General features: G+C 41.5%; 1 protein-coding gene across 4 annotated transcripts in view; it reads left to right on the plus strand.

Moving 5' to 3' along the window:
* LOC140483931 (voltage-dependent calcium channel subunit alpha-2/delta-2-like) overlaps positions 1 to 12372 on the plus strand; it is an 839332-nt gene that overhangs the window by 122751 nt on the left and 704209 nt on the right. For all 4 annotated transcript variants that reach the window (XM_072582777.1, XM_072582773.1, XM_072582774.1 and 1 more), the window contains exon 2: positions 692 to 773. In XM_072582777.1, the coding sequence (XP_072438878.1) occupies positions 692 to 773 (82 nt within the window). The remainder of the gene's footprint in view (positions 1 to 691; positions 774 to 12372) is intronic.

Below are 12372 nucleotides of genomic sequence, written 5' to 3' on the forward strand. Positions count from 1 at the left end.
ATGTTTTAATGGAGATGCTACAGATGATTCCATACCTATTTAGGGAAGAGGTTACTAATTTTCAATTTTCTCAAAACACTAAAACCCGAACCTAAAACCACGTACGTTTTACTTTCTATTACATTCATTATTCTTCTAAAAATAGGAACTTTAGTTGTCTCTCTGGCAAGTTGTCTACCCTTTGTACTAAACTTCTAAGGTAGACTATTCAGAATTCTTCAATCTTTGCTTTTACCAATCTATACTTTGGCACTCTGCTCTTTCTTTAATTGCAATATGTTCCATTGGAGAAAAGGTACACTCTGATTAGGCAAGCTGAATCTTCTCTTTACAGTCGACTGATTTATAGGCTTTTACATATGATTGGTATTCGTTGAATTTTTTAAACAACTGTAATATTTCATTTAATGTGCTTCATTGTATGGGAGCAAACTACTAAAATTGCTGGCCGAGGTTAGTCTTTTTGTGATAATACTTGATGACTTAGTCACAGTCTTGGTCAAAGTGTGAGGTTGATTAAACCACTGCAGTTTGGTGTTTAATACAGTTTGAGTATAGTTCTGAAGAAGACTGGTAAAACACTAAAAATTGCCACTTTTCTCTTGAAGAACTGAAGGATTTTTTCATTGCCAAATTATAGTGCTTTGCATAATTAGATTCTTATTGTTACAACTTTGTTTTCTCTTCTTAGGATTCAGTACTGGGCAGGGAGGATTGAACAAGAGCTGGATCGAGTAGTGCGACAAGTCAGTGGGATTCAACAGCTCAAAGCAGTAAGTGTCATAAATTTAACACCTGTACTGGGTGGAATGTTATGTGGTGTGTGATACCCACATTAAACCAGAGACTATACTTCAAAATCACTTTTTAACTGAAAGGCATATATAACTACTAAAACAAACAAAATCAGAAATTGCTTGAGAAACTCAGCAGATCTGGCAGCATCAGTGGATTAGGGAAACAGAGTTCTGAAGAACAGTTACTGGACTTGAAACATTAACTCTGCTTCTCTCTCCACTAATGTTGTCAGACATGCTGGGACATGTCTTCATCAATTTCTGTTTTTATTTGTTTCAGATCGCTAGCATCCACAATGCTTTTTTTTTAAAGTACATGAATACTAGTCTGTCTTCCTTTATATTGGCTAGCTTCATTGTGGGTACTGAATGCTGACTGAGGCCGCGCAGCAATCGTCTGTTTGGCCATTGTGATGGTTTTTATGTATCACTACAGCATATTATAGATGCACTGTAATTACATAATTAGTGAATATTAGCTCAAATAACTTCTCTGCTTTTACATTATTCCAAGCCTTTTAGATTTAAATCATGAACTGTGTCTTTTCTCCAGTGAAATGCAGTTATTTTGAGTCTTCCCTCTTTAAAGCACTGAATCAAGAAATCATCATTGCCTTTATGAGGAATCTCTTCAATGTATCATTTTCCTTTCAGTGGCAAGGTGCCAATGATTTCTCATAAGGCTCACATTTCACCTAATAACTATTTATATGTAAATATCTAAGTGGATAGATATAGTTTGAATGGTCAGAAATCATGCCTTGATCTTTATCTTCCACTGTTAATGAAGTAGAGTTAGAAATGATCTTTGTCTATTCACTGAAAGTTTTAAGTTCTTCACTTGTCTTCAGTTCATCATTCGTGGACACATTCATACTTAAATCCCATAAGCACATACATATCCCCAAGCATATTTGCATATCTACTTTAACTTTCATTTTTCATTGATCTGTTTGCTTAATTAGTTGAGATGCTGTTAATTCATTGAGATGCTCACCTGGTCACTTAGCTTGATTTAGTATGATAAATAAATGTTTCAAGATTGCTGGAAGCCACCATAGCTTCTATAGTCACTTCTAAAGAAGATCTCTGCAGAAGTCCATTGCTCTCTATTTTGTATATACACAGTGATTCATGAATAGATAACAGATGTGAATGCATAAGCCTTTTTTGATCAAGTTGGCTAAACATTATTGGCAATAATCATCTAAGAAACTTTATCAAATAAATTCTCTGGTTCATGTTACATGGTCCCAGGTGATACTGACAGGAGGTATAGTGATAGGAATATGAGTCAACATGTTCTCAGTTGCTGCACACTTTGATGCATGCTCAGATACAGCCACATATAGCACAGATTTTATATTGCGAGTGGGTGTGCAAACTGGTGGCTTATTCTATTTCTCCCAACTTTGCCAGCAGCTCTGTCACTATGACTTCAACTTGCTGATTCAACATGCAGTAGATGAAGACTTCCAGGTCACCGTGCATTAACCCACATTAGGAAATTGTGCTATCTATGCTGGCAAAGCAAAGATAGTTGCCATCTGCTATAGGTTTACAGATGAAAGATGGTCTCTCAGTGGGATCTGACATTTGCAGTATTCGCACCAAATGTTATTGCATTTAAATATCTTCACCATTAATTATTATGGAATGTTTCCCTTTTATCTTATTAATGTGTACTTGCTGATGGGCTGCTGATTAATAACTTATCTGATTAATTAAATACCCAATGTTATAAAACTCTCAATTGGGATTATGTTTGTGGATATTTACATACAACAAACACCGTGCTTTTCATCTTCACATGTAAATCTCTTTGCTTTCAGAAGTAGAAGTTCTAAGATGCCATCCTAATATTTAGTGTTCCAGTTCAAGTAGCCTTTTTCTGTTTTCCCTAATGCTCCTGCAATGCACTGTTGTAAGGTTACGTATCTGTGATCCGAAGACCAAGGACATATACTCAAAAGATGTGAGAGTTCATATCTCACCATGATGGTTGAGGAACTTATGGTCAATTAATAAAATAAATCTGAAATAAAAGCTAATTGGTAATGGTGACTATAATGTTAGTAATTTGCTTTTGTTAAAACAATGTCCAACTTGTTCACTAATATCCTTTATACGGAGAAAACTTCTATACTTTTCTCATATGACTTGTATGTAATACTAGATGTGTAGCAATGTCACTCATTCTTAATGATCTTCTGAAACTGTTTACGAAGTGACACAGTTACACTGTAAAATCAGCTAACTCTGTCGGAATATCTTCACCACATCGTTTGCAGCAATTTAAGAAGTTGGCTTACTGTTACCTCCTCAAGGGTCGTTTTGGGTGGTCATGAAATGACCTTGCTAATGATGCCCATATCATATGAATTTAATAAAATGCACTGACCGAGTTTATGGATCTTTCAGTAGTTTGGCTCAGTCACAGAATATATAGAGGGAAAGATGGAAGTGAGCTCAACCTTCAGAATTATTTGCAACTTTGATTGGCCAATCAGAGGTGATGGATTTTGTTTTCTAACAGAGGTAGACTATTCATATCATTGAGCTGTGCACTTATTCAGTTAGATTATAGCATTATTTGAATTCCCTCCAGCTGCTTTGGTAACCCTTATTACCATTACTTACCAAGAATTTGAAATTTTTAGCCTCAGCAGTTTATTGAGGATAGGTGTTCCAGATTTTCACTAAAATAAAGGAAAGAACTGCGGATGCTGGAGATCTAAACAAATGAAAATAGAGAAACTCAGCAGGTCTGACTGCATTTGTGGTGGCAAAACAGAATGAAGGTTTCTAGTCCCATAATCCTCCTTCAGAACTTTCTGAATAAGAGCCACGTGTCTGGGAAAGCTAATGTTTTTTCTCCGCAAATATTTGCTGAGTTTCTTCAGCAATTTCTATTCTCGTTTATTCCAGATTTCCTGTACCATTTGTGTAAAGTTGCTGACCTCAGCCCAGAACAGGCTGGCTAATCTTAGATGTAAGCCCTTGTTCTAGTCACCCATGAAAGGATGGATCACCTTCTGTCTGGATGGTGTTCTGCCTCAGTAAAATGACAAAACTGATATATGTAAGTTTCTTGATACTTAAAGCTAGGAAATTGACAATCCTGACTGACGTCAGAATTTCTGGTGTGCAGTAACTCCTTGAACATTTGCAAAATAAAGTGATGATTGATGATAATTAAATCTGATCACTGGCATTGGATATGTATAGCAGGCTTTTCAGGCACATGGTCCTAAGGTCATTGCTCATTGCTTCTGATCTGAGACTGGATAAAGTATGGGCAGTATGACTCTACTTGTCTTCATCTAGGAAAGTTGACCAGTATACATACCTCTTTTATGATTTTAGTTCGGCCACATTTAGAGTATTGTGTTCAGTTCTGGTCGCCAATTATTGGAAGGATGTGGAGGCTTTGGAGTGGGTGCAGGAGAGGTTTACCAGGATGCTGCCTAGATATGAGTGTATGAGCTATAAGAGAGAGGCTAGAAAACTCGGGTTGTTCACACTGGAGCAGTGGAACCTGAGGGGAGACTTGGTGGTAGTCAAAAAATTATAAGATACATAGATAGGGTTGACAGTTAGAATCTTTTTCCCAGAGTTGAAATGTCTACTACTAGGGGGCATGCGTTAAAGGTCAGAGGGGGAAGTTCAAAAGAGATGTGAGGAGCAAGGTTTTTTTATACACAGAATGGTAGGAGTCTGAATCATGTGCTGGGGTGATGGTGGAGGCAGATATCATCGGATGTTTAAGAGACTTTTAGGTAAGCACATGAATAGGCAAGGAACGGAGGAATATGGACCATGTGCAGGCAGAAGGGATTAGTTTAATTTGACATCATGTTTGGTAAAACATCATGGGTCGAAGGGTCCATTCCTGTGCTGTATTGTTCTATGTTCTATGATTTCTAACCTGTGATACTTGGTAAAAGTTTTGTGTGTGGCAGATGTCAGGTCAGGACAAGATAAGGTCTTGTTGTGAAAATACCTGTGGTCAAATAGGCTGCAACGCTTGCTATAGTCACTTGCAACTGTTAACTGGTTGATTAGCTGAGGTCCCATGGATATATCCACTGAATTTTAACAATCAATTTAAGAAAGGCAGGGGAGGAAATTCCCAGGAAACGTTCCTCAGAAGATAAAACTCGATGCCAAAGCAAAAGTGTGGTCCTCAAGCTGCCACTTACAACATGCAGAACCTTGAACTTGTGTTTGCAACCTTGCAGATTGCTTCAGTCTTATTTGTTACCTGCACAGATGCTGCTGGCTGCCTTGAAATATAGCCCATGTCATATTGCTGTACAACCACTGCTGATATTGAAATGAGGAAACCACAAGAGCTTCCTTGTCGCTCTTGTATGTTGTCGCAGTGAGAGTCATAGAGTCATAGAGATGTACACCATGGAAACAGACCCTTCGATCCAACCAGTCCATGCCGACCAGATATCACAACACAATCTAGTCCCACCTGCCAGCACCGGCCCATATCCCTCCAAACCCTTCCTATTAATATACCCACCCAAATGCCTCTTAAAGAATTGAACAGTCTTACCACTCGTTTTGCCAGATCAGGTCTTACATAAACGCTGCCGCTTCTCAATAGTTCTGCTCAACCTTGGACATTTGAGTTCAGTAGCATCTGGCCACTAACTAGGCAAGTCAGGTGTGTCTGGAATTGGCAGCATGTAGCAGATGGCAGATTTTTTCTGCCTGGTCTGTTAATTTAATGATTCAGTGATGATCTCCCTTGCTGTTGCTCACTAAGCTGCTGCTCTATGCAGTATCAGATTCTCTTCAGTCTGGCAATAAACCAGTGCTAATATGTCTAGAAAAGCTTGTACACCAGGCTGCACCTCAGTCACTCTACACATGCAGCATGCCACTGCTATGTACTCTCATGTTTTTCTTCAGTGGTCATATGTATGTTTCTGTTACTGTACCTTTAGCTCCAGACATATGAACACAAAATCTCTGCACTGTTGTGCAGTACTGAATACTGTTTGATAGTGGAAGTATTCCAGGCAGTTCTAATCCTTTCAGCTCAGTTCAACAAACAAGCACCTTTTCAGGTTCTCCAGATAGCAGTAAGGAGCAGGAACCCTTGGCTGACTTTAACACTGAATTACTCTCCATTGCATAGTATCTGCAACATCCCATTTACTGTTCTGACCAGGATCACATAAATCAAGTGCAAACTTGCACTTAAAATTGGACCATGTCAGTTTGTGTGGTTGAGTATCTGATTTGCCTGCTGGGTATCTCTTGATTTGTATGCTTAGTTCAACACTTGCACAGTTGGTTAAACTATTTTCAAAAATGTTCACATTTACAGTGGTTTAATTACATCTGTGGTAAGTTTTAGAATTCTCTTCCTAACCCTCTCTGACTCTGCTCCTTTAAGAAACTCCCAAAAATCTACCACTTTGAAGATTCTAGTTGCTTGTCCCAATACTTCCTCCATGGGTTCTTGAATCAATATTTGTATAATTACAATCCTGTGAATCGAGTTAGAATGCTTTATTGCCATACATATGTAAGCCTTCTTGGGCTTGAAATTCTGATTGTACTTTAATGGAGAAAAATTATGGGTTTGTCAGCACAGAATTGAAATTTTTTTTAAGCCAATGATTTCTTGTTTGTAGTTGGAGTTTTGGTTAATTGCAGTACAATCTGCAGATTTGAATCAGCTGGTTAATGGTGGGTGACTGTGCACACAGGCTTGTAAAAGGGGACGAGAGGTGATGGCACAGTGATAGTGCCACTGGACATGTAATCCAGAAGACTGTTAAAATGTTCTAGTGAAAGGGATTCAAATCCCACCATCTTACATGGTGAAATTTGAACTTAATAAAATCTGGAATTAAAAGCTGTCCAAATAGTGACCACGTTACTAATGCCATTGAGGGACGGAAATCTAGTGTCCTGACCTGATCTGGCCGACATGAGACTCCAGACCCAGAGTAACATGGTTCATTCTTAACTGCCTTCTGAAGTGACCTAACAAACTCAGTTCAGGGCAAAAACAGAAGATACTGGAAAAGCTCAGCATGTCTGGCAGCATCTGTGAAGAGAAATCAGAGTTAATCTTTTGGGTTTGGTGACCCTTCTGCAGAACTGGAGTGTCACTGGACCCAAAACGTTAACTCTGATTTCTCTTTGCACATGCTGCCAGATCTGCTGAGCTATACCAGCAACTTTTGTATTTATTTTTGATTTACAACATTTGCAGTTCTTTTGGTTCTCACTTAGTTCAGGGAATCTGGGGATGAACAATAAATACTGTCCCAATCAGTGACACCTGCATTGCATGAATAAATAAAGAAAGCTGTAAGTATTATTGCAAGACTGATAATCCAGAGATCCTGGTAATGTTCTGAGGACCTGGGTTAGAATCCTCGAGGTAAAAACAATGACTGCAGATGCTGGAAACCAGTTTCTGGATTAGTGGTGCTGGAAGAGCACAGCAGTTCAGGCAGCATCCAAGTAGCTTCGAAATCGACGTTTCGGGCAAAAGTCCTTCATCAGGAATAAAGGCAGTGAGCCTGAAGTGTGAAGAGATAAGCTAGAGGAGGGTGGGGGTGTGGAGAAAGTAGCATAGAGTACAATGGGTGAGTGGGGGAGGGGATGAAGGTGATAGGTCAAGGAGGAGAGGGTGGAGTGGATAGGTGGAAAAGAAGATAGACAGGTAGGACAAGTCCGGACAAGTTATGGAGACAGTTACTGAGCTGGAAGTTTAGAACTAGGGTGAGGTGGGGGAAGGGGAAATGAGGAAACCTGCGCCCACACCACCTCCCTCACCTCTATCCAAGGCCCTAAAGGAGCCTTCCACATCCATCAAAGTTTTACTTGCACATCCACTAATATCATTTATTGTATCCGTTGCTCCCAATGCGGTCTCCTCTGCATTGGGGAGACTGTGCGCCTCCTAGCAGAGCGCTTTAGGGAACATCTCCGGGACACCCACACCAATCAACCACACCGTCCCGTGGCCCAACATTTCAATTCCCCCTCCCACTCTGCCGAGGACATGGAGGTCCCGGGCCTCCTTCACCGCTGTTCCCTCACCACCAGACGCATGGAGGAAGAACGCCTCATCTTCCGCCTCGGAACACTTCAACCCCAGAGCATCAATGTGGACTTCAACAGTTTCCTCATTTCCCCTTCCCCCACCTCACCCTAGTTCTAAACTTCCAGCTCAGTAACTGTCTCCATAACTTGTCCGGACTTGTCCTACCTGTCTATCTTCTTTTCCACCTATCCACTCCACCCTCTCCTCCTTGACCTATCACCTTCATCCCCTCCCCCACTCATCCATTGTACTCTCTGCTACTTTCTCCCCACCCCCACCCTCCTCTAGCTTATCTCTTCACGCTTCAGGCTCACTGTCTTTATTCCTGATGAGGGGCTTTTGCCCGAAACGTCGATTTCGAAGCTACTTGGGTTAGAATCCTGCCATGGTAGATCACCATTTTAAAGGGCAGCATGGTGACTCAGTGGTTAGCACTGCTGCTTCACAGAACCAGGGACTCGGGTTCGATTCCTGCTTCAGGTGACTGTCTGTGTGGAATTTGCACATTCTCCCTGTGTCTGTGTGGGTTTCCCCCAGATGCCCTGGTTTCCTCTCATAATCCAAAAAGATGTGCAGGTCAGGTGAATTGGCCATGTTGAATTGCCCAAAGTGTTAGGTGCATTAGTCGAGGGTAAATGCAGGGAAATGAGTCTGGGTGGGTTACACTTCGGATGGTCGGTGAGGACTTGTTGGGCTGAAGGGCCTGTTTCCACACTGTAGGGAATCTAACCTAATCTAAAGTTCAGTCTCTCTGTCTCTCTCTGCTGAGTTTGATTGATCACCTTTTGGTTTGTTAATACAATTGCAGCACTGCTTTGCCACTGAAAGGAAAATTAGATAAGGTTCCTGCTCCCAATTACTTTCCTGCTGGCATTGCCAGGAACATGAACAAATCTGCGTCCTTAGGAGACAAAAGAAAGATTCTACAAATCCCAGTTAAAATACACTTGCATGGTCTGTGGTAGCCAGGGATTGAAGAAAACTTCATGCCTCCCCACTTTTCTTATTCCTATTGCAGTGGTGAGAGGATTAAACAGGGTTATACAGAGTAGAAAATGCATAGAAATACAGACTATGTAGGAACACTGACAGATGGAAAGCAGCAGGAAGCATAAGCTGCTGTGTATCACAGCTACATCAAGTGAGAACTACTTAAACCAATTAATTAGATCATCTGTCAGTCTCTTTGTCCCCTTGGATCATGTTCTAACTCTGGATTCAGGTTCCTGCTTGTGTAGGTGTAAGTGAGAAAGTAAACATACTGAAGTGGTAGTGAGCTACAACAGCTCCGTCCTTCTGTTGTTTACCATCTGGATCTTATATAATACTCATTGCAGTCCAGCAGTGAGGTTGCCTTTGAGAGACCCAATTGAAATATCTGTTGCAGGGATATCAGGAAAGCACAGTTTGAGAAATGTTAAAATCTGAGAGCTGGTACATAGATGTGATTTGCACAGCAAGATCAATAGAGCTTAGATTAGATTAGATTACTTAGATTACTTACAGTGTGGAAACAGGCCCTTCGGCCCAACAAGTCCACACCGCCCCGCCGAAGCGTAACCCACCCGTACCCCTACATCTACATTTACCCCTTACCTAACACTATGGGCAATTTAGCATGGCCAATTCACCTGGCCTGCACATCTTTGGACTGTGGGAGGAAACCGGAGCACCCGGAGGAAACCCACGCAGACACGGGGAGAACGTGCAAACTCCACACAGTCAGTCGCCTGAGGCGGGAAATGAACCCGGGTCTCAGGCGCTGTGAGGCAGCAGTGCTAACCACTGTGCCACCGTGCCGCCCAATAGCTGGAGAGGCTTGACAGAACTAATGGGTGATGTAGGCTCTGGTGCTGGACTTTGCTCAGGAGTATTCCCATAGTAACAAGCACTCAGTCCAAGGGCAGTTAGGGATGGGCAATAAAAAAGTTATCTAAGGCATATTAATACTTCTATGACAATCTATGTGTCACCATTTGAATAGTTTTTAATTCCAAATTTTATTGATTTGAAATTTTGCCATCTGCTGTCTTGGGAGCTGAACCCCTGTCCCTGGAACATTATATGATGATTGGTCAGAGGTAAGTCAGTTCATATGGTTTACTTGAACTTGCAGAAAGCTTTCGATAAGGTCCTATTTAAACAATTAATGTGCAAGATTAAAGTGTATGGGATTGGGGTTAACGTAGGCTTGAATAGAGAACTGATAGCAGTCAGGAAACAAGAAATATAGGAATGAATGGGTCTTTTTCTGAATGGTATCCAGCAGCTGGTGGCTCTGTAGAGATTACTGCTTGGACCCCAGCTATTCATGATATAGAATCATAAAATCATAGAATACCTACAGTGCAAAAAGAGGTCATTTGGCCCATTGAGTCTGCATGGCCTGTCCAAAGAACATCCCACCTAGATCTACAAACCCACTCCATCCCATCCTTGTAACCATGCATGGGTTTTTTTTTACCATGGCTAACCCATCTAACCTGTACACCTGTGGACACTACAGGGCAATTTTTAGCATGGCCGATCCACACAACCAGCACATAGAGTTATACAGGACAGAAACGGACTCTTTGGTCCAACTTGTCCATGCTGACCAGATATCCTAAACTGATCTAGTCCCATTTGCCAGCATTTGGCCCAGATCCTTTGAAACCTTTCTTATTGACGTACTCCTACAGATGGCTTTTAAATGTCATAATTGTAGCCACCTCCACCACTTCTCCTGGCAACTTGTTCCATACACGCACCAGCCTCTGTGTGGAATAGTTGCCCTTCAGGTCCCTTTTAAATCTTTCCCCTCTCACCTTAAACCTGTGCCCTCTAGTTTTGGACATGCTACCCTGGGAAAAGACCTTGACTATCACCCTATCCATGCCCCTCATGATTTTATAAACCTTTATTAAGTCACCCCTCAGCCTTTGGACATTTTTAGATGAGGGTCTAAGATTAATTTCTCCATGTTTACAGATGACACAAAACTAGGTGGGAGGTTGATTTGTGAGGAGGATGCAGAGATATTTCATTGTGATGTGGACAAGTTGAGTGAGTGGACAATGCTTGGCAGATGAAGGATAATGTGGATGAATGTGAGGTTATGCAGTTTGGTAGCAAAAACAGGAATGCAAATTATTATCTGAGTGGCGATAGATTAGAAAAGGGAGAGTTGCAATAATACTTAGCTGTCCTTGTACACCGTTATCCCTTCCTGATGAAGGACTTATGCCTGAAACGTTGATTCTCCTACTCCTTGGATGCTGCCTGACCTGCTGTGCTTTTCCAGCACCACTTGACTCTCGACTATGATCTCTCGCATCTGCAGTCCTCACTTTCTCCTGTACACCAATTGCTAAGTAGCATGCAGGCATGCCAGTTTTCATAGTGAGTGTATTCAAGAACAGGAGTGGAGATGTCTTACTGCAAATGTACAGGGAATTGGTGAGACTGTATCTGGAGTATTGACCATAAGACATAAGACCATAAGACATAGGAGTGGAAATAAGGCCTTTCGGCCCATCGAGTCCACTCCGCGATTCAATCATGGCTGCTGGGCACTTCAACTCCACTTACCCGCATTCTCCCCGTAGCCCTTGTTGTCTCGGGGAATTAAGAATCTATCAATCTCTGCCTTGAAGACATTTAGCGTCCCGGCCTCCACTGCACTCTGCGGCAATGAATTTCACAGGCCCACCACTCTGGCTGAAGAAATGTCTCCGCATTTCTGTTCTGAATTTACCCCATCTAATTCTAAGGCTGTGTCCACGGGTCCTAGTCTCTATTGGGTGCAGCTTTGGCCTTATCTGAGGAAGCATGTTCTGCCTGTGAAGGGAGTGCAATGAAGGTTTACAAGGCTGATTCCTGCAGTGGCAGGACTAACATATGAAGGGTGACTGGATTGGTCAGGACAATGTTCACTGAAGTTTAGAAGAATGAAGGGGCAATCTCATAGGAACCTATAAAATTCTCTAAGGACTGGATGATAAATGCAGGAAGGATGTTCCAGAAGACTGGGGAGTCGAGAGGCAGAGTGACAATATAAGAATATATGTGGGTCATCTAGGACTGAGTTGAGGAGAAATTTCTTCGCCCAGAGAGTGGAGAGCCTGAGGAATTCTCTGCCATAGAGTTGTTGAGATCAAAACATTGAATATTTTTAAGGAGTTAGATTTATTCTTGGGCCTGAAGGGATCAAAAGGTATGAAGAGAAAGCAGGGACAGGTACTGAGTTGGATGATCCGCCATGATCATATTGAATAGTGGAGCAGGCCTGAATGACTGAATGGGTTCTTACTGTTCAAATTTTCTATTTTTCTGTCTTGCGTGCATCACGATAATTCACAAGAATGTCAGTTGACGGGAAAAACCAATACTTATGTTGCAGGAGAGGAGAGTGCTGATTATTTAGCACTTGGATTCTGTTTGGTAGATGCATTGGTATGGAGAACCAACCAATTAACTTTTAATCATTAATTAGTCTGTTTCCATGGCAGT

This window comes from Chiloscyllium punctatum, chromosome 12, assembly GCF_047496795.1.
Source record: "Chiloscyllium punctatum isolate Juve2018m chromosome 12, sChiPun1.3, whole genome shotgun sequence".
Lineage (NCBI taxonomy): Eukaryota > Metazoa > Chordata > Chondrichthyes > Orectolobiformes > Hemiscylliidae > Chiloscyllium > Chiloscyllium punctatum.